General features: G+C 26.5%; 2 protein-coding genes across 12 annotated transcripts in view; one reads left to right on the forward strand and one right to left on the reverse strand.

Moving 5' to 3' along the window:
* The window catches only part of LOC114131113 (high affinity cAMP-specific 3',5'-cyclic phosphodiesterase 7A-like), a 111,454-nt gene extending 104,774 nt beyond the window's left edge, over nt 1-6,680 (forward strand). For 9 of the 10 annotated variants that reach the window (XM_050198964.1, XM_050198963.1, XM_050198965.1 and 6 more), the window contains 4 exons: nt 1,533-1,671; nt 1,880-2,014; nt 3,407-3,583; nt 4,093-6,680. In XM_050198964.1, coding sequence (XP_050054921.1) covers nt 1,533-1,671; nt 1,880-2,014; nt 3,407-3,583; nt 4,093-4,103 — 462 coding nt within the window. In that variant the 3' untranslated portion in view covers nt 4,104-6,680. The remainder of the gene's footprint in view (nt 1-1,532; nt 1,672-1,879; nt 2,015-3,406; nt 3,584-4,092) is intronic. The other variant, XM_050198961.1, reaches the window with a different exon arrangement.
* A 1,301-nt stretch (nt 6,681-7,981) lies between these two features.
* Nucleotides 7,982-22,594, reverse strand: LOC126549537 (tryptophan 5-hydroxylase 1). Of its 2 annotated transcripts, XM_050198971.1 has the most exons (11): nt 22,420-22,594; nt 19,541-19,633; nt 19,360-19,476; nt 17,208-17,421; nt 16,764-16,867; nt 16,602-16,669; nt 16,361-16,411; nt 14,462-14,607; nt 12,066-12,328; nt 10,828-11,057; nt 7,982-10,311 (listed from the first exon to the last, which is right to left on the reverse strand). In XM_050198971.1, the coding sequence occupies exons 2-11, from the start codon at nt 19,625-19,627 to the stop codon at nt 10,062-10,064; spliced, it is 1,530 nt and encodes a 509-aa protein (XP_050054928.1). In that variant the 5' UTR covers nt 19,628-19,633; nt 22,420-22,594; the 3' UTR covers nt 7,982-10,061. The 2 variants fall into 2 exon arrangements, with proteins under 2 accessions (XP_050054928.1, XP_050054929.1); XM_050198972.1 differs by lacking the exons at nt 16,361-16,411; nt 16,602-16,669; nt 16,764-16,867; ... (2 more) ...; nt 19,541-19,633; nt 22,420-22,594 and adding an exon at nt 15,746-15,873.
* Nucleotides 22,595-24,348: the final 1,754 nt, after the last annotated feature.

Raw genomic sequence — 24,348 nt, forward strand, 5'->3', positions numbered from 1 at the left:
AATGTTTAAATCAAATAAGAGGCGTAATTTTAATTGACAACGAAGTGTATGAGAATAACTGTTACGTTGCTTGCTTCCGTATAAGCTCAAAAAACAATTTAACCATCTATGCTCCTTAAAATGAAAACGGAAAATTTATTTTGAAATAATAGGAATTTATAAAAACTTAGAAAAATACTTAAAAAAATAAATATTTATTTAAGAGAAAACAATATTTTTTAAAAAAATGCTGCTTTAAAATGATTAAAACAATTTGCACGAATAACGGCAGACGGGAAGCTATGTAAAATGTATGTGTCAGAAATATTATTTTTTCCACACGCTATAAATGTTAACATTCATAACCAAATTTAACATGGATGCATTTTGTACGGTAACGAAGTTTACGGATCATCTAACATGGTGTATAATACGTATATTAAGAAGGTACATCGTGATACTTTGAAATATAAACATTCATTTTTCGAGTTACTTGATGTCATGAAAAATTATTTTTAAATAGTAATTCAAGATCATACTTTTTTTCTTAATTACAGCAAAATAAATTACTAACTACACTTTATATTAATAAAAATTTAATGCAGAATGTTTTTTTTTTGTAATGTAAATACATAAAAATTAAGTTCTGATCGAGTAGTAAATTCGTTATAAGTACCTACTAAGCAGAAAGTTTTAAGTATTGATGAGTGGAGTAAATTATATGAACCCTAGTGCATTGCAATCAGCCTCTGTATTTATTTTATGTAGTTTCCGTATTTTTTACAGGGTCTGGTAATCATTAACTTCGAAATTTAGATGCATTTACTTTACCGTATTTTATTTTATTTTATTTCTACTCGATCTACGGTCTTAATTAAAAATCCAACTGTATTTATTCAAAGTTATTTATGATTTTTTTTTTAACGTACTCATAATAGTTAGTATTGAAAAACTAAAATACAAAGTCAATTATTTAAACAAACAATTAATATTATTCCGGTTAGTAAGTTTTAATTAACTACATTTTTTTTTTCGTAAACATTTTTTAGTAAGACTGTTTTTATTTTTAAAATACTACCATTTAAAGATTTTGCTATACTATAATAGTATGGGACTTTGACGATTTATTTGCAGTTGGTATAGTCAGTCGCTCACTTTTTCGGCAATAAAATTTCTTAAGTTTTATGGTAACATATATATTCTTTACAATACAATATTCATAGAGTTTCCTTTTTACAAACAGATGACCTATTTTTATACCAGAGTTTTACTAAAGTATAATATGAATAGTTATTATTATAATCTCACTATAAACTTCATATTTTGCTGTATGTATAAAAGTTTTTAATTTTTTGTAAGTCCCTGTAATACCATGACTACTCTAATAACATAACAATAATTATGTACCGTCGTTTGCACCGAATAATGCACTGTGTTTATCACGATTACCTTAATTATGCAAAAATGAGTATATCTATGTAATGTCTACACCGATTTAATATCAATCCTATTTTGTAGAAATAATAAACTGTTTTTTCGTTTTTATCAAATAGATTTTGACGAGACGTCGAGGTTCGGCACCAGTAGGCGCTGGAAATGGTGATAGTATCATGGGACACGTGACAACCGGCAAGGGACAAGAAATAACTATTCCCAGGCGTGGGTCTGTGCCATCAGATTTTTCCAAACAGAGTAAACACATTTTATACGTATTTTAAGAAATTGTATATTTTTTCAATTATTTTTATTAATTTTTTATAACATTTTATATAATTTTTTTTAATTTTTTTTTTTTTTAACATTTTTACCATAATGTTTTATTTGTGAATGACCGCAGTCACAGCGCTTTTATGTCAACGTACTTGTGCACTTGTGGTTAATGCATGGCTTTCTATCGCAGGTGCCCTTTTTAAGGTGGTGGCCACAGGGCCACTGAGCACAAATAGCCGGAAGCAAGGCGCGAGACGTTCGTCGCTACCCTATGATTCCAATATTGGATTATCGAGCTCGCCTCTTGTTTCTTCTTCCCGGCCAGGTGAGACGATCATCGATTATTAGAAAGAAAAAAAAATCAGCATCCACATTCTACACACTATCATACTATATTAGCATATAACAATAAACTCGAAATTACCTTTAACAACACACTACTACAAATTAAATATGGATCTTTTGTCAGTCAATATGCTTTGCTTTTTTAATGAAATATTAACAATTTTTTATACGTTTTTTTAGACTGTTTCTTTGTTACTGTATTTGTTTTGCTTATTTAGCAATTTTCATATTTTTTTTATTAGATCAATGACTTTTATTATAACGGCGAACCAAATGATCTGTTGTTCAAGATGAACATAAAATATTATCAAAGTTCATTTCATTTTAACTCGTAATATTTGAATTTAAATTTATATTTTTCCTAAAGCATTAATTAAGTATTAACAATTAACTAATATTTGTAAACTTTTAATGGAATTGCTATACCGATTAATGATTTAAATTTTTATATAAATATTTTGGGCTCGTTTCTCATTTGTTCGCTTTTAATAATCAACAACTTGATCACTCAGATGAAATAAAAAAATAACAACTACACTTATTTAGTGAATAGCATGGGTGATATTATTTGGTTGTAATTCATGATCTTAGGTATGGAATTATTATAGATAGTCTATATCACATGTGATTCGTATTATAGACAGTTTTGAAAGATCATTTTCTAATGAAAATTTCGTTTTAAAATTTGGAATTTCTTTTTTATTAATTTTTTTTTTATATTTTTTAAGACTGAAAGTTTCGATATCAATCTTATCAGTTATAATAAAAATAATTTTTTTTTTAAATGTGAAATGCATTGTTTTTACTGTATATGACATGCGTTTATAATTATAATTTGTATCATAGTTAATTGTATTAAATATACATGTGGTGTATTTGAGAATGACTAAGTTCCCTTCAACTGAACAATTTTATTCATGTGATATGATATCGTATAAATGACCTTAATATTGTTGAATTTTTTATTTTATCATAATAGTTTAGAGCTTTTAAATATTTATCAACCAATATATTATCATCTAGCTGTAAATTATGTTATACAAGTAAATAAGTAATTAATATATTTTTCAAAACTTAAGACATATAATGAATATTAATTTTATTTTATAAAATATTTGATTGTCTAAAATAATTTTAATTTTTAGACTGACACATTAGTTAACAGTAATTGTTATAAGAAAATATTAAAAAGTCAACTTTGTCGATTTTTTCCCGAGATTATAAACACCGTTCTCTATCCACGCCCTACCAAAAAAATAAGTCTCAAGTACACAATGATAGAATTACTATATTATCATATATTGTTTTGCTACTACGGTTTTTGGTCTGCGATCGTTTTTATAAAACTTGCGATTTGATGGTGTGGTTGCAGAGAGAAGAGGTTCGGACGGAAGTCGACCGGGTAGCCGAAGACGTCGCAGAAAGTCAATGAAGCGACGGAGCTCAGGCGGACCGGACGTACTGCTATCCACCGGACAATCCATGGATTCGTTCTTGGCGCACCGCCGCGGTTCTTTGCCCGTCGAAATACTTGCCACGTCCTTCTCGGGTAAATATTATATAGGACACGTTTACAGAAATTATAACTTTCATAGCAATTGAAACCACTTCAATCAATTTTGAAACATTTTTATTTTATCTAAAAACACATAGAAATTTTATTATATTCATATTTCATATTTATAAAAATTAACGACTTACGCCATGTTAGTATAACGTTTGTATTAAATACTGGTGGTTTATTGTACTTTTCGAGAAATAATGTACAATATAATAAAAACTCTATTACTCACGTAGTCCTCGCGTTTTTTCTCTACTCGACGATCGTTAAACGTGTCTTTTCAATTTTGATCGGTAATCCATCAACATACACCTTTTTTAAAAGCATAAGATATCTTCAGTTTTTATTTTACCCATACCGATATAGTGTGCATTGTACTCTGTTTGTTTTACTTTAAACTGTTTCCTCCATACCCATCTTCCAAATTAAAATTCAACGCTTAGAAATATTATGTAATATCTATTATGTCATTATAATGTAGATTTTATTTCTTTCAGGGCCACATTGAGAAAATTGATCATCGAATTTTCGCACCGTAGACTGACACAATTATATTTGAACGATAAATATGCAAGTCGGCTGTTGCGATGATATTTGCACGAAATTCTCGATACTTTGTATTATTACCCTTATAATACGCTAATTATTGACAAACGGAGCGTAAATATTTTATGGTCTTCCTAGCGCAGTATTCTTAAAACAAACGTAAAAAAAAAAAAAAAACACAACAAAAAAAACAAAAATGGAATCTTTTAATTTATTTTATTTTCATCATTGACCAAATCTCGACGCTTATGGTTCGTTTTTGATTTTCGGTAACTATAAGCTTAACACTTCTAAACAATAAATATTAAATGTAAATATATAAAACATATTCATCTATTGATACGAATCATATTATGTATGATCACTTTACAGTTTATTTTAAACAGTTTTCCACTTATTTCTAACTGTGTATATGTGGTACATATCATGCATTTGTGTTGACCATCTTTGCCTTTTTTACAACTATTATATTATTATTAGTCTAAGCTTAATAGGGCACACCGCATTCCGCCTTCGCGTGCGAACCCGTGTCGCTCAGTACACACCCTACGATGACATTCTGCAGGGTTTATTGCATATTTTAATCGTTATCCATCCACATGAAATATATGTCGTGTTCGATGTTCCGCTCTATAATAATCGTCAGGTTCGATTTACTTGGGAAAGAAACAATTTTACAAAACATAAAATATACTTCCGCAATATGATATACATAATATGAAATATGTTTTCGAGTCATTTGAATTCGATCGACTGCGTTAAACTACGTGTGGTTCACAGTCGTAGGCATAGGATCATCTGTGTAGATTATAATACATAATTATTGAATGACATCAAGTGCATTATGCTGTTCAAATGTAGTTTATATTTTCTTCTCTCTTCTTCTTTTTCTTCTTATTTTTATTATAATTATAATTATTATTATTATTTTTTTTTTTTTTTAATAAGTATAACGAAAAATCACTGCCATTGTACTGATATTCTTCATTATAATATTACAATTTTTGCGAATTGCGTTATGCTTTAGTTTGATTGTTAAATTTGAGTTACTAATTTAAATAATCATTTTATTAAGTTTTTCTTTGGTTAAAATAATCTTTTATTTTTATTGAAGTTTATTTTTCTCTGTTTTAAGTGCCAAATATGAAATAGTATTGAAACAATAACTTCCGTATTTTTAAAACCCCTTTGTAGGTACAATAACTTTAAATTGAACAAAACTATGCTAAATCTTGTGTCTTAATCGAAAAATATGGTTTTTCTCTAGTCAAAATCAATAAGTTTTTTATTAGTATTTTATTAACTTTACTATCGAAGAATCTCTTTGGTCGTATCTACTTAACAATAAAAACAAACCGTTGCATAAAATTCTTCCAATCGTAAATATATATATATTCATATAATAATCAAGTCTAAAAAATAAACGTAATAATGATCTGCTCCATTTAACGGAAAAATTATGTAAAATAATATTAATTTCGGACGTGTTTATTTATTAATAATATTAATTAAAATTAATTTAAACAACTGAACTATTATTAATTTAATTTATAAAATTATTATATGGAAACGTATGTACCTCTTATAATCTTGATGTACATTGTTTATTCTAAACAGAAATAAGTATACACTTAAAGTTATAATATGTTCTTCATTTATAAAAACCTTATTCAACAGATAACGTTGATAGTTATATCTGTAGGATGATTTTATTTTATTATGATAATTACCTTTTTTTTTTGTTTTTTCGTAAGTATTTTCAATACAATAAAAAATATCATTATCATTATTATTATTTTGCTAATTAAAAGCTTAATTTAGATGCTAAACAGTTGGCTAAATTCGACATGCGCTTTTTTTTTTTTTTTGCTAACTACTGGGGATTTTAAACACGGAAAATCAGTAAAACTTCTAATAAGCGTATAACATAATCTCAATATTTTGTATGATAATAATAATGATAATAATTATGTCTTAAAAACGCACATCACAAATTTTGTTTTTAAAACTAATATTTTTTGTTATTGTTATATTACAGCTATTTTTATTATTTTCATTGTTTATGTTGTCGGTTAATATATAGGTGAATGTATTTTGTGTTGATTTGTTTTTCGTTTGTGAATTTCTAGTTTTTTTTTTCTTTTAATTACCTATAATTTGATTATATAAGTATTCCCGTCCTAATAAAGCTATGCTTACGTTATTATACTGTCATAATATTATTATACTTAATCTCGTAATAGTATACTCTGTAAAATAATGATTGTCAAACAAATACATTTTTTTTTTAACCAACATCAGTATCTATACATTATTATTGTTATTATTATTATTATATACCGAGGTGATTACACTGCGGTTATTAAGAAATACATATTATTATAATCTTCCCAATACTGTTTCCAAGAAAATGTGTGACAATTAAAAAAATAGCGTATCTATTATAATGAAATAGAATTTTCATTATATTGAATAATATTGTATTGTATGTTCTAAAACGTAATGATTTCTATAATAAAACTATATCGTTAATGCCAATTGTAAAGGTGTTAAGTTAATTGTGTGATTATATTATTTTAGATTATATTAGATTAGGTTTGAACCTAACCTAATCTGCTATCGTTGTTCCATAATATGATATTATTAGTAACCTGCGGACTACTATCGATGGTGTTTTACGCAGGTTGAAATTGGCCTTTATTCAATATCGTAACTGAATATATAAAATGCACATCTTAATAATTTTAATAATAAAATCTCAAATCCTTATCCCATAGTCCGTTCTATATTTAAATAATATATAAAACCTACGCCACTGGATTTAGCTATTGATTGTTACGGTACTTAACCTACGTACAGAAAGTTGTCCAAAGGTTAACTTTAAACAACAATGAGTCATAAGAACTAAGCTTTTCTTATAAATCCTCTCGTTAAATTATTTGCATTTCATTCTCAAAGCGTATGATTCAAAAATAAGGTAGGTAATATAATTGTCTACAGTTATGATACTACATATTATAATGCGTGATTCACTAATATTATCAAATATTTACAATGTAATTTTTCAAAAAAAGATTTGCAATTAAAAAAAAAAAAATAAGGAATGTATTATTGTGTAAAAAAGTATTTGAATATACTTTGTAAACATCACTCAATGAATATATTATTTTTTTTTTTTTTAGATTCTTGTGATTATTATATTCTAACGTCAAATATTAATTCAAAAATGTCTAATGGATGTAAGTATATAACAATATAATGAAATCAAAACGTTCATTCTTAAAAGTATAGTGTTTTAGTATAGATAAGATTCTATTTATTAGATAACAGTAACATTTCTCTGATTCTCTCACATTTTTACAAAAAGTTGACTGAAATATACTTGTGTGCAATTTTTTGATTATTTTTCAATAGTCTATTTGTGATATATAAATATGTATTTTTAATTTAGATTTTACCTTAAGAATATCAATTCATATAAGGTTGAAGATATTGATATTATAAAATGCTTGAATAAAGGTAAATAAAGACCATAATATAACTTAATAAAAAGTGAACAATAAGAGTGGCGCATCTTCAAAGTCTATCCCAACTCTACTACCTATGTTGCATGATTATGGTTGTATTATTGAAATTTGTTACATAATAATATCTCATGGTATGATACCGGGAAAACAAGCTTTATGTATAAAATGGAATATTTAAAGAAGGGTCAGATAGAAGTTCAAAGAGATAAAACGATGAAATAAGTACCTATAAGTGCCTTGTTTTTAGTATAAAAAATTATTCCGATATAATCGTTACGATGTTTAAGTTCTTATGAAAAATTACATACGACTTGAGGTTTTCAACAATTATATAATCTATAGTGTAATAATTATAATATGAATAAATAATTGCTTATTATTAATAGGTATGCATATTGATAAATTATTCAAAAAAAAAAAATAATAATAATAATAATAATATCTGTAAAAAAATAATGACTTTAAACAATCACTATAATTACTAAACAAATTTTCGTTAGTCGAACTAATGACGATTAAAATACTTTCCGTTTAAATTCGTAATATTATTATGACCCAACGAATACCATCGTAGTAAAATATACACACTAATGTACCGAAATTGCCTATACAACGCGCCGGCATAAGTTAATAATTAATAATAAAATTTATAACAACTACCTATGTAGGCAATAAATAATTAAGTCATAAATTCGTTGTATTTCAAATCACTACTACAAATATAATTTTTTTTTCTAAACGGAAAAACTTTAAGCCGTAGTTTTTTCGCCTTAATACTATATTGTTACATTATAGTGATTTTTTTATGTTATATATGTAGTTTTCTAATATTAGGTACTTATAGGTACATACATTTTAGTACAATATAGGAAATTTATAAATATTCCAAATAAATTTAAATATTTATATAAAGTAGTGTCCCGCGTGTATTTGCCCATTGCGATATTACCTGAAATAATGGAGGTATCATAATTCTTTTTTTCTTTTTATGAGACTTGCGGGGACAAGAACTACTATAGTGTTTTATATTTTAATTATTTTTAAAATAATTTATGACAGACATTTTACTATCATTAATTTCATGGTTTTTAATACCTTTTCTAGTTTCGAGTAAAATAATAAATTATTTAATATCATAGCACCAGTGATATCGAACATGTGTCCCGTGGGCTTGTTGATTATTTTTAAAACTTTAAAAAAAAATTAAAACATTACAAAATTACGATAATAATGGAAATAAAATGTTAAAACGTTAAAATATTCAGAAAAATAAACTACAAAATTTTCGATTTTTTTAAAAATAATTAAAATATAAAATACTAGAAGTTCTTGTACCAGCAAACAATAAACAAAATTATGATTTCTCTGGAGGGTAAACCATTAGTCAATATTTTGTACACCAAGATTCCAACTATGCTAACTTCCACGTAATTCCTCGTACTTCGTTATACTTCCTTATAGTTCCACGTACTTCCAAAGTATTTTTTGTACACGTACTTCCAACTCACAGTTTACCCTCCAGATATCTCTATTATTTCAAGACATATCACAATGAGTAAATCTTCACGGGTCACCCTGTATATTATGTTATATAAAAAAGAAATTCACGGAACAAAGCATTTCTAATTTAATAAATAATCTCATAACTTGATGTTTAACATTTAACTTAAAACATAACCTAACAACTATTATTGTAAACAAAAATCAATATTACTCAATTCTATTATATTTATCTGGTATTGACTGATAATTGTTTTAATATTTTTTTATATCTACTTGCAAGAATATATAAATATAATATAGTTCATTAATTTTCTATATTGTTTAAATCTAACTAAGTTATTAACAACGAGCTAATCGAATTAATTGGTAAGTACCTAAACAACTAATAATACATTATAGAGCAACTTATATAGATAACATAATATAAAATACAAAGGAATACATTTAATACGAGAAACGACTACTCACTACAAATTTTTCATTTTTTTTTTATCTTTTCTAAAAGACAGTAAGTTTTTACATTGTTACGCGTTTTGTTTACATGTCTACAGCTAAGAATATAGCGAGAAAACTACTGCATAATAATAATCTAATAAAAATTCAGTTAATGAAAATACACACACAGCGTGATCTGTTCATGTCGTTTATGATAATATCAATATTAACGCATCATAAATACTTTATGTCTAGGACAAAAATCTACAATCGACTAATGTAATAATAATAAAACATCCTTAAAACTAATTTAACATTTCTAATTGCTGGCTATTAAATTCTACATTAACATAATTATAATATAATATCTCATAATGATTAAAATTGTTTAATAAATAACTAGTTATTTCATATTATAATAAATGTACGATCGTTCAAAACCTTTAAAGGCTCCTTTACTTCTCTGGAGACTTTTCCGGCGATACTCCGCTCACGTTCATTCCTTTATGCAACATGTTATTGATGTTCTCGACTGCTTCGTCTTCGGCGTGTATTTTCCTTAACGCGTTGCTTACGATACATAAGTCACCTCTGAGTTCTGACACTAAAGCCACAATCTTGTCTGTATTGCTCAAAATTTCCACGCTCTGCGTGTAAGGATTGTAACGTACGCCAAATGGCTTTTGAATGCTATCGGCAAATTCTCTGAAACCAAAACCAAGATAAATCGTAATAAAATAAACAAATCATTATTAATATATACAATAATGCGTTTATTCTAAATCATTTAATAAATAAATTTAATTAAATACTCTACAGTTTATAAAATATGGTTTTCATTTCATGATAGTCTATTTAAGATCATCGATTTTAAAAAAAGATTTTAATTCATGAAAATGTTGTTAAACTAAGCCATATATATAAATGAATATAGTACGTAATATAACAGATATAATCCTTCTTTTATAAAAAATAATAATTAATAGTAGTTTTCTGCAGAACTGTAGTGCATAACATTTAGTTAAATTTCCTTAATACAAACTATGTATATTCTAATTAAAAAATTTGCAACTTTGAAACATTGTATGGTTATTATTGTAAAGTTTATTGTTTTTATTAATTTTATTGGCTCAAAATTATACTATATTCCAATAAAGAGATAATGTTTTTACAGTGTACTGTGTACAATGTATACACGCATGTATTTAAATAATAAATCACCTCATTTTTTCCTTAGCTTCTTCAAATGTCTCACTATAATAGTATGCGTTTTGGTACGATGTTATAATGCATTCTTGGTGACACGTAACTTCAGGATCGAATCGCTGTATTTTATCGTTGGTTTCAATCGCATGTCGTAACTCCGCCACCGAGCTTAACAACCCAGCTCCATAAACTTTCAGTTCACCGTCTTGTTTACACATTCCGAATTCCACAGTGAAAAAGTATAGCTAAATTGCACACAAAAACATAGTTGTTCCATTAAAAAATATTATAAATGCATTGTTGTTTTTTTAAGCTAATCGGTTACCAATAAATTCTATTATGGTACTAGATATACATTACACGAATCCGATGTAGTAAAAATTAATGTATCCATATGTTATTTTTTTAATTGATTTATTTAAAATATATATAATTCAATCACCAATATCACCTGTAAGCCTCTCGTAAGAATTATAATATTGTCAAATTTTAAGCCTTATTTACAGGTAAACAGTCAAATATCCAAATGTATCTGTGTGTGTTTCATGAGGTAATATTTTAATATTTGATCGAGTTTCTTTAAAATTCACTTCTTATAAAATTTTAATACTTAAAATTTGTAACAAATAACAAAAAAAAAATATATATATAAAATAATTGAATTGTACAAAGTAAGATTAATATATAATGGAATAAACGATATTTATTTGTCATCATGTTGTTAATATAATTTACAGACAAATTATTCTAATGTTTACCAATCATAAAATTGGTTATATAAATGATTGGCCGTGAGAATAGCAAGTTTTTCAAATAAACTATTGTCATAAACATTGTCTTTACAATTATAATTACAATCAAATAAAATAAAATAATATAAAAATTAACATATTTTTTTTTTTAATTTCCTTATTAAAATGTATATTTTGAATGATCTTTTTTGTTTTGCTTTCTATACTCTGGCCCACTAGATTTTAATTTTCTAAAAATTGGCCCTCTAATAACTCTGAATTGCCCATCTTTGCTATATAATAATAATATAGAAAAAAATATTTGATTTTCGTGTGTTAGTATAAAATTCATACACGAGCCGACATTTAAGAGTTAATTTCGGAGTGGAAAGTAATCACAGACTCGAACAGGTAGGTATATGAACAAAATATGATGCCAATTAGTAAAAAACTATGGATTTACATCATTTGCTTTTCTTGAATGTTATATAAACATAATTAAAAAAAATATGTACCACTCACCGTTGCTAACTTCTCAATGTCTGCATCACTGGCACCCAACGAGTTGAGTCCTAGTTCTTGTGAAAATTGGGCGAACATTGGATTGGCTAAAAGTGGCATGTGGCCTAATAGCTCGTGGCAACAATCGGGTTCCGGTGTGTAGAATGGGTCTGAAGAATGCCGGATATACTGTGTACAATGAAATACGCGAAAAGCTAGTCCTGATAAGAAGTCCCTGGGAGATAAGTAACCGGCAACCGGTCGCAATTGAAAACCAGTTTTGCCTAAAATTCATGCGTAAAAGTTAACAAATAATTTCCAACTGGTATGACTATGATAATAATTGATAGATTGCGCTCCTAATATAAGTATCATGATTTATATATTATATATTTTCATGACCTTATAATATCATAATATTATTACATATATATATATATATATTACATTAACAAAATAAACGCCAGTGGTAGTTTTGGGAATATTTTCATTTTTAGTTGGTTATTAGTTTAGTTTCTAAAATTAAACAGACATTTTCTCAAATTTACTAGAAAATGTATTTTATAATTTTCAAGTACATAACTTAACACAAAAAGATATTAATTTAATATTTCTGGATTACTTTATTATTAAAGTTTCATGCAATAATCTAATATTAAAATATGGAGCGTAGGTAGATAGAGTCTTTCTTCTTAAATATATATATGTATTTAAAGGTACTCATTCTAACAATATTCTAATTAATAAAAATTTAAATATTCAAGTACTACACTTTAAGTTTTTGGATATGTACATTATTGTTTTACATTTTTATATCATCATTCGAGCAATTAACAATAAATTATACCTACTCAGTACTTATTATTATTTTTGTATCAATATGCATCAGTTGCAAAGGCCATTATAGTTATATGATATTTTATAATAGGTTAATGCTTACAACTGGATGACTTACTATTTATTTATTTTTAATTAAAATATATAAATTTAGTTTGAGAAAATGCATTAAGTGTAGGTTGTGTTCATGATGTGGTCCAAATGCAGTATTGGTTATAGAATATCTTAAATACTTAATATATTGTACATATTAATAGACTCGTATTATAAAATTTTGTTTACATAAATCTAGTCTTTAATAATAAATACTATTATATCTATTGTAACTAATCATAAAGAACATAGATGATCAAAATTGTTTTTCAAAATGAAAACAAGTGTGGCATAATTAAAAAAAAAAATACTATTCACTTAAAATTCAGAATTCATCTTCTCTAATAATAGTCCCATATGTCCAGAGTCTAGGTCCATTTTGCAACACTGTCATATTCAAAAACGTATGAAACACCTTAACAGTCATATGTATTTTATTTTTACAATATTATAAATGTAAAAAAAAAGTTTTCACACTCCTTCCCTCCACTCACAAACATAACAAAAACAATTTTAGATTCTGAGTTGAGCGATAATTGTATTGATAGTATGTGATGTTTTTTATTTGTTTATGTTTGAACCCATGATAAAGCAATTACTAAAATAAAATAAAAAGATCAAAATTAAAAATCCTCAGTACCTTTTTTTTTATAGTTAGAAAAACAATGAAAAACATACAAATTAATTTAGACTAAATTGATTTCTTTATTTTGTTATTGTTCAAGAATTAATTTAAATTCAATTCAATTATTTTGCCAAGTAAAAAATTTCGAAAATGTATAGTCCATAATATTTTTTTATAAGCATTTAAATGCTATTTTAGCTATATTACATACTTAATACTTATACTATGAGGTTATTTTTTTTCTGTTTTAAATAAATTATTAACAGGAAGATGTTATTGCATTTTGAATTATAGAAGTTGATATGATATGATATAAGTATATATTACTATGATAAACGAATACGAATAATATAATAAAATAAGCTATATTTTTGGAAAAATAATATCAACCTACCTAAATATTAAAAATAAAATTAGATGACTTTAATAATTATATCAGAAAAATAATACTATGAAATATCTTTAGTGGTATAGGCTATACAGGCTAATTGTTTCTTACGTATGATATTTGTTAGGTATATTAATAATACATAATACCTTCAAGGTTTGGTATTAAAGTTTGAAAATGGTATTGCGAAATAGACCTCCGGATTTTGAACTTATTTTTGTTACAATAAATTAATATTCTAACATTAAATTTCCTAACCGGTAGACTCTCTTTGTGTTACTCTAACACAATTTATTATAAGTATATGATTATATGGGTTATTGGAAGGTATACTTAAATACCTTTCTATAACATATGTACTAAAATTGTCTATACACTACGCCGGCCAACAGATGTAATTAACTATAATTAATATTTATTTAACTGGTTACGACTAATTAGCAGTGGTATAACCGCCTAGAGCGACCCACTTACGTTTCAAAAATGTATTTACGTCTTGTAACTGTGGAATGTTGTCTTCTCGGTAACCGCAGTACTTTACCAGTTCTGGCCAGTTCTCCAGGTATTCCCTGCACGCGTGCTTCACGTACAATTTGTGGAGTTCACGCATCACGGTACCCCTGCAGCACATGATAAATTCGGAATTTTAAAATTAATGATAATAAACGATAAAAGTCATGGTCAAAAAAAAAATATATATATATATATATAAACTGAAAAGAGAAGGACGGAACAAAACATTATGTCACGTAATTCTTTATTGGTTATATCTCGGAAAAAACGCATGCAAGCGCGTGTCTTTATTGGTATCGTTTGTATCGTGGAAAAGCCTGAAAAGTATATACAATTTATATAAAATATTATATACAATGTACATTTGTATCGACTTTGACAAAGATATTATTGTTTTTGACGTGATTATTAACGGCGACGTTTCACATGCAGACGGTCAGACTCTATTGGATCACTCACCGTATCCTATTCGCAGGATTAAATTTACTTCATTACACGTCTTGACAGTTTTGCAGATTCGATTAAATTATCAATGAACGTATTCATAAAATACGTACATGCACGTAGTTACACATATATTATAATAATGAATTAGATTTTCACGCTAAATGTATATATTATTATTGTGTACAGTTGTCAATATAAATGCTCCGTGTCGAGATAATTCAATAATAGTTACAATTATTGGTGTTGATACAATTGGAATACACGACATTTATTCGATATAAATAAATTACCACCCAAGAAAGTTAACCAAACTTGAACTCTACTGATGAATTAACTATTTGAAAAACAAACACTTCTAGAAATAATAGTAAAAGAAAAAAAATACTTCTAAATATTTATTCTATTCTAAATAAAATATACATTTGTAGCAATGACCAAACTAGACATATTTGGTTTTCGAAAACAGATAATCTTAACCATTATTAATTGGAAATGGGTACATGTAGTTCATGATGAAACATTAACAACTAATGCTTCCCTTTTAAAATAATTGATACAAAAGATAATAACCATAATTTTTTGAGAAAAAAAATACTGACTCACATTAATTAGTACACTACACAGTTAATAACAAATTATTAGATTATTAGTAATAATCTATACTATAAAAGTAAGTCCTGATTTTTTGTCACGCATCAAATCTACACGGTATCGTAAAAAAAATTTAATTTTCGACCTATATGTATAATATATTAAAATAATTGTTTATAGCGTACCTATAGTAAAGCAATCACTCACCACCCACTTTAGAATGTGTACATAGAATCGACGATGAATCAATTATTATTGTCGACGTATATGAGATGTGACAACGGCTCGGTGCTTCGAACGGCCCAAAGGCGTTTGAAGTATAGAAAACTGTGTTCTAACTACGACTGACGAACTTAATATCGAGAATTGAGCAGTTAAGATATGTTAAGACGAATCCAATAATAATAATAATAATACCAATAGAAAAGTAGTATATAATCAGTAGCGCGCTGATTGGCTGTATGTTGCGAAAACCCACAAAATGCCATGGCCATTGTTGTTGTTTAATAATCATTATTATTGTTATGCATTTATTGACTTTTATAATACTATTATATAATATATTTCCCGGGTGTATGAATAATGATATTAATGTAAGAAAAAATTGTTTTTATTATCTATAATTAGTATATTTATGAAAATTTATAAACACCTTCAATAATTATTATTTTGAGTATTAATTATAGGGATGTACACTTTAGAGAATTTTATGATCGAAATAACACTATAAGACAAAGAACTCCACAGTTTGCAAACAACTATCCACGGGGGTAGAGCACGTAGGTGACTAATCGGTAATAAGATTAAAGTATAAGTACGTACCAAGTCTTGATTTCTTCCGGAGTGTACTGAACTCTTGGTATTGGATGTCCACTGAAAAAATAATATTAAGGTTTATACATCGAATCAAAAATTCGTAAAAATTCAAAAAAATAATTTATAATATACCGATAATTATACTGTAGGCTTAATTGTAATAACTAGTGACAATGTAACAGGTTTTACTAACTACAGTATTAAATCAATTTTTCTTTATAATATGTGCTATTGAAATAATACTCACTATTTATAAGAGTTCGCTATGTTTGCAAATTCTACGCGTCTTTTCCGATACACTGGATCTTTAAATCCCTGAAAAATAGTGAATGAGATTATAAACGAAATCTTGAAAAAACTATAGATAAAGGTATTTAACAATTAATTGAATGCTGTATGAATAACTTACCGGATGGTCAGCATCTAACTCTGTCCCATACATTAACACTCGTTGAGCTCTATCCAAATCAGAAATTTTTTTAGGAAACCACGGAAGCTCAAACTCTGAGAAATCTTATAACACAAAAAAAAAACAAAAAAAATTAAATTAAAAAATAAACAATGATAGACCTATCAAGATCTATATAAATATAAATCAATATCTTAAATCGTGTTTTTTTATATGATTTTTATTAGAACATCTTAACATAAACTTTAATAAAGGAAGAAATATATTGTTATAATAAAAATAAAATTGAATTATATATTTGATTTACGTGTTTGGTAATAAAATGAAAATAAAATGTAGAGCACAATGATGCAGTGGGTTACTTATAGAATAAATACTTTATAATCATATTATTTGAAATAATTTGAAACAAATTGGACTTCAATAAACTTAATTTATTTTTACCAAAACTAGCAGTCGCTGACATCGGAGTAGGAGGTGGTACTTCGGCACCACTCTCAAACGTTGCTAAATTTATAGCTGCAACCTCACGCTTCAACATTCCGGTTAACTGCTCCATTTTTTTATTGTCACATTCTACGTCTACCAGAATTTCAAATTCTGATTTTCTACGGCGGGAAGGTCTAGATTCAATGTGCAAAACATTTACACCTAAATCCTAAAAATGTAAAATATATAATATATTATGAATGCTACTATAATATTGTAGTAGTATTGTAGTAGTTAGGAATAATAGAAATAATATTAAGATTAATTGTGGTTATTTTTTGTCATACTATTAAATACTCTAACTACAAAGTCAATACCAAACAAACAGTAAATATCATTGAACAAGCAAATGATATAATAAACGTCTAGTACAAGTAAATATTTAATTTTTTAATTTTTTATTATTACTTAATGTTTAAAAAAATATACTCCTATTAAATTCTGAATGGAGTAATGAATGTATTGATTTTACAATGATCTGTGTTCTTTTTATCTGTGTACACTATAACTTGTCAAAATAATGATTCAATTTAAAACTTCATAGGTAGTTTCCTGCAGTAACAGATTAAATATATCCTTAGTGCATTATAGAAGCCAAAAGGAAGAAGTTTCTAGTAGTTTTTAAAATATTGGTTTAATACTGACGGAAAACGGGAATTTTTAAGCAAAAATTTTTTTTATGTAGTTGTAACTCAAATACGATTCACTATAATTACTTGAAGTTTTTACCAAATATTTATATTAACGTTTTTTATATACCTACGATTAAATTTTCAAAATATTCTGGCTTTTTTGAGTTGTTTATAAAAAACTGAAATTTTCAAGTTTTCTAGTATATGTATTTTTTTTTTAGAATAAAATTATTTCTTATAAGTTGTTCTTTAAAGCTAAAAAGCATAAAAATTGTTAGTCACGATTTTTTTTCTTTTTATAATAGCTTAAGGATCAAATTTAAAGAAATCTTTAAAATGTATAAGTAATTTTGTAGTTAAAAATGTATAAAGTTTTTATTATAGATTTAAAAATTCAACACATTTTCCAAAGTTTTCATGCAAATAACTTTGAAGAAAACTCAAACGTTATCATAGAAAAAAATGTTATGAACGTCTGAATTTTAATTTTTTACAAAATCTTTCAAAAAATATAAGTCGTTAATACTTGAAAATTTCACCAATTGTTCAGATTGGTATTTTCTTTACTTAAGTTAATTTTTTAAATATTTCATTAACTTTTAAGGTTATTTATAGCATTTTAAATATTTGTTTTTTTTATAAATATTGATATTTTTATTTTTTGGCTAAGTCAAAATACTTAAAAAATTTAATGCAAAGTTCCTCATTAAATAGTCTTATAGTGATCCAAAAGCTATAAAAATGCATACACACATTTTTTTTTTATTAGCGTTTGAAATTCAAATATTGACAACAATATGTGAAAATTATGAATATTTGCAAATTATTTTGTAGTTCAAAATTTATAAAAAAATGTTGTATGAGTAGCTAAGACTTGGAAATTGAATACAAGATTTTCCATACATTTTCCTTACAATAATTATAAAAAAAGTTGTGCGTTGGTCAATTAAATTCAATTTTTTACGAAATTTAAAATTCACAAGTAAAATTTATTTAGCCTATTATAAAATAATTTTTGATTTTTGTTTTAGTTAAAAATTACTATTCGTAGGACCATGAAACATATACCAGTTGTTTAAATTAACATTTCCTTACAAGATTTAATTTTGGGGTATTCAGGTCATTAAAACATAATCCACCTTTTTCACCACGCAGTGGAATATAGGCTATGCTAACAAAATCATCTCCGTTCAGAATCATTTTTTGTATATAATGATACTAGAGAAGTGTTTTTAACTGTACGGCCATAAGGGTATAATGTATTTACTCGTAACTTAATCAGATAAGGCAGTGTTGTTATTTATATATATATAGAATATAGATTATAATTTAATTATTAAGTTCCAGGAGCGTTCATCCAAAATTAGCTTTACATTCTTGTTTACATTAAATATTTTGATTTCACGTTTGCTTATTTATATTAAATTATCCTCATTGAGTACAATAAATCGTTTAATGGAATCTAATCTACTTACTTGAAAAACCTGAAGCGCTCGAGCAAGCCCACCGACCTGATTTTTCAATGAAAATATTACAGAGTTCCTTGAATCGAATCTTGTCGAATCTGGTCGTCCACTCACGGCAGATCTCGACTGTAATATGCATGATGTTTAGCAAGAAATTTTTATAAATTTTGTTAGTTTTAGAGTATCATACAGTTGTTTGAGTTGACTCTCTCAGAGTCCAATCTTCTCCAGTTCGGTAAAGCCATAGACCAAGGAGACTTTTACCAGATCCACTCATTTTGAACTTAAAAGTGTAAAAAATATAATTACTTTTGAATAATGTATATTCAAATAAGCATTGATTGTAAAGTAAAGTCAACATATAACTTATTTGACTATATATACCTACTATAATATAACCTGTTAAGTTAATTAAAAATATATATCTACATATTTTTGTTTTGTATTAATAAAGTATCTATGAATATTAAAATACGAATAACTCCTATGAAATCAATAACCACTGAGACCATGGTACAAACTATCAAAATTATATTAAATTAGCAAAAAAAAATATCACATTAGTAAAATGTACTTAATACTAAATGCGTCCAATCATTGAGTTATTATAATTAGGTTTTCAGTATTTTTAAACACGAAAATACGGTTTCGGAATACATAAAGTAAGTACAAATATGGTGTATAATATTTTAAATTATTGGTAAATATTTTAAAATGTTGTTTGATATATATATATATAAAGAACATTGAAACATCTAGTTACATTTTAATTTCAGTTTTGCCTTAATTTGGCAAATAGTCTTTTAAATGTTAGCAGAATTTAAGCAAAGTGTAACAAGTTTTCAAAATAGTTAATTCTCATTAAAAACAAAACTATGAAAAAAGATAAGATTTTAAAATTATTTTATCATTAAATTCATATTTTTATTTCTCACTTACAGTAATGAAAAATACTAAAATATAAAAAGTATTTATATATTTAGAATTATAGAAAAAGGTTATTATGCGGCGTTAGATCTGTAGGGCGAGAACACGGTCTACTAAATACTTTTTTAACGTATAAACTAACATAACGTTACAAATAGGAATGATAAGCTACAAAATTATCAATACAGTGATAATAAGAATTATTTTCGGAAACAGAAAAACAAAGAACGTATCTGCAATATATCTATCTATTATTTCTGAACAGGTCTAAATTACAAATAAATACATTTCCAAATTTAACACTAAGGTTTTGTTTACTGTATTTTTAAACGGTATAAATTCTTTTTAAATCAAAATTAGCAAAAAAACTTGAATATTGAAATTAAATGCATCGTTATTTATAAGTTGTATGATTAGTTGATTTATTTATTAATTCATTCTTGCAGATTTTTAATGATTCCCGTGAGCTCTTACAGGTTATTACACAGGGAATTAAACATCCTTAATTATTAAGATGAAATCTATCAAAAACGTAAATATAAATTTTTAATAAATATTAAGAAATAAAATACCCAAATATATAAAATATTATTTTATCGAAAAAATAACAATCCATTAGTAAACATCAATAACAAATTCCCATTTCTTTGATTATTTATTATTCTTAAAACGTAAAAATTGTATTAAAATCTTCTTAAGTATAGAAACTTTGATGTTTGAATGTTCACAAAGAGAAAACATTTATTCAGTGGTCATGAATTTTAAGCAACTAAGAAACTCTAAGGAATAAATATTATAGTAAAATATGTACCTATAGCTAATAGACGTTTTAAAAACAATGTTGAAATAATTTGATTTTAATCGACTGATTTTACATATCTACCACACTATGGCTTTAATTATTATTATTATTATTTTATTTAGAGTCTAATTAACTGATAATAGTAAGCTCATGTATAATAATGAATTTATTCGAAATTGACTCTTTTAATAAAAATCGGTTAATTATATGTTGTATGTATTTTTTATTCTTTTGTGCAGTAACATTTCAATTTGTGCGCTTAAAGGTAATTGATGAAAAGATATTGATTACAGAACAAAAAATATGTAATCACTAATTACGCCATTACTTATTTAAAAAAAAAATGAAGGAAAGGATTTATTATATGTATTCAATTTTAGCGTGTATATGATAATCATTCCGCGATTGATATTTCATTAAATTTATTGTTTGTATTTCAATAAAATATATTTTTCAGCAAAAGAAGTTTGCACATTTATAAACCTGTATTTAAATAGATGTAATATGAAAATCAATAAACGTATAAAGTTTTATAGTATATTATAAGTATTTTGTTAAGCAAAAAATCAAAATCTATACAAATATACACTATTATATAGATTATAGAAAGTTATATTTCGGCTACATAGAACTTGTAAGGTTCTTATATATTACATAATTTTTAAATACTAGAAAATACATATTTACATTTATTACAGATTTTTAAATTATAATAATATAGCAATTCATTTTTTTTTTCTTTAGAGTTATAAATAATTTTTTACACTATTGCCTATACTGAACTCCTTAGAAATTATCCGTTAGCAATCCTAACTTACTTAACTAACTATACTTTTCAGAAGTTAAGTAGTACTAAAATACCAATTTTCGGTATTCAGATATTATTTTTTGTTTGTATTTTTACTTCTACGTAAAATAAATATTTCGAATCATATAATTTTACAATCTTATGAATCGTAATACAAATTATGGTTGTTCCAAAAATATATGGAAGATGTATACATTTCTTAATTGTAATTAGTTTAGTAAAATATATGCTAGGATTAAAATTAAAATAATAAAATCAAACCTTTGTGCAAATGACGTGTTTTAACTTAATATAATATTTAAAAAAAAAAAACTATACTCTCATAACTTTTTGAATTATTTGTCCCTCAGATATTTTTACACATATTTTTTATCGAATTTGCGTACGAATGAATATCATTAAAAGTACTTGTAGGTTATATTTAAGTATATATAATTATTTTTTTATAGACTTCAATAGTTAAAGCTATACACAATATAATATAACAGATAAAATAACGATAACATGAATAAGATGATAATAACATACTGACCTATTCCAGTGGCCGGCGGGGTAAGCGCAACAGTTTTCCAAACGACCGGGGATTCGTAAAACCGACGACTGTGTACCTGCTCGGCTACGACCTACAGTCGAGAAATTCGGCGAGGAAAAGCGACGGAGAGAGCAAACGAGCGAGACCGCGAACTCCGGAGTCTTCGGCCGGCGTCGACGGGGGCGGAAAACGCGCTCCGCAAACGCGACCCGTTGATTGGCCGATCCAACGCCGCCTCAGAGACTCTTCGAGTGTTATAAAAGTGCGGCGACGGTATAATGTAATATAAGGGTTGGGTGTGCTCGAATCGGCGTTAATGTATGGTAAAAGAATTCCGAAACGTAACACAAGAATCGTTTTATCATTCTCTGCTTTTATATATATTATATTATATATTATTATCGCGCGATCGCTCTTGCGGTCCGCTCGCAGCGCGTGTGTATACGCGTACACGGCGAACGACTCGACGCCCACACCGGCCGTGAGTTAGGTCTAGCCACTCGAATTTCATTAATTCCGCTACGTTTGGTACATCAACGCGTTTGGCCCCCGATATTATCTGTTGGGTGGATCTAGTCGAATCACGCAATAAACGTAATAGAGTGTATTACTTATGTCTGTACACGAGATGGGTACACAACAAACGGAGTCGCTTACCTAGCGAAATGTATATAATATAATATATATAAGCTACGTACGATATTAATAGGTGCGTCCATCGCATCGAAAGTATAATTTGATAATATATTGTAACGATATTCGCTATTTTATTTTATAGCTGCGACCGCGTTTTTGTTTCGTTCAAATCTCTCGTCCGAACCCCACGCAACGACTGTCCGTATAATTATATCGTGCAATTGACAATAACAATAGGTACACTTATATAATACGATAAGTAACTATAAAGTTATTTATAACAAAATTATAAATTATAATTCACTACGCCATTATTCGTGTCAATACACGACTGTTGCTTGGACTGTAAAAACGAATAGATTTATAGTATTATATTATAATAAAATTCTAGATAGACATACTCGTAGGTCAGCATAATATATTATATACACTATACAGGATGATTATAATCATGATTTACATATTATTAACATTCTGGTTTTTTTTTTTTTTTGGTAGGGGGATTTTTAAATATATTTAAAACCATATTTTGAAATTCTTGGCATATTTTTAATATGGAATGTCCTGTGGGGAAACAAACTTATGTTTTTCATAAATAAGAAAATGTATATTTTGCTGCAAATTATTTAGTGTATGACTTTTTAAAAAATATTAACGTATTTAATTCAAATTTGAACAAGTAGTTTCCCACAGTTACCTAAATGTTTATACTGAGGAGAATTCTCTTTAAAGATGATTTAAAAAAAATACTAAATACTAAATAGATGGTATCTAAAATTGAATCTAGTGTATTATATATTAAACTTGGGTCATTTTTATAAATTAAAAATATTAAATGATTATTAATAAATACTAACATTTTCAAATCATCATAGTCCTACATAACTTCCAACATCCAGTATCATGAACTCGTGGAATTATATTCTTCGTAGAAAAGGAGTTCTGCCATTTGAAAAATAAATGTTTGTATCTACACAGAACAAAAAATTCTGAATATATTTAAAAATTCTAAAAATTTGATTTTAAATATTATCTGCAGCATTATGGAAGAAAAAAGTTTGAGCGTGTTTGTTGAATCATCATATTGTACAATAATGATTATTGTGCTACTAATACCCAAGACTTTTAGTATTTTCTCCGACAGACATTGAAAAAAAAAACATAAAAATAAATAAATAAATAATGTCCGTAACAATTTGTCCGAAAACAATGACGGCTGCGGAGAGGATAAAAGGGATTGATATCCTGACGACTACACTCCAGATTCCCCATTACCCTCACAACTCGGACAGT

The sequence above is a fragment of the Aphis gossypii genome, chromosome 2 (genome assembly GCF_020184175.1).
Source record: "Aphis gossypii isolate Hap1 chromosome 2, ASM2018417v2, whole genome shotgun sequence".
NCBI lineage: Eukaryota > Metazoa > Arthropoda > Insecta > Hemiptera > Aphididae > Aphis > Aphis gossypii.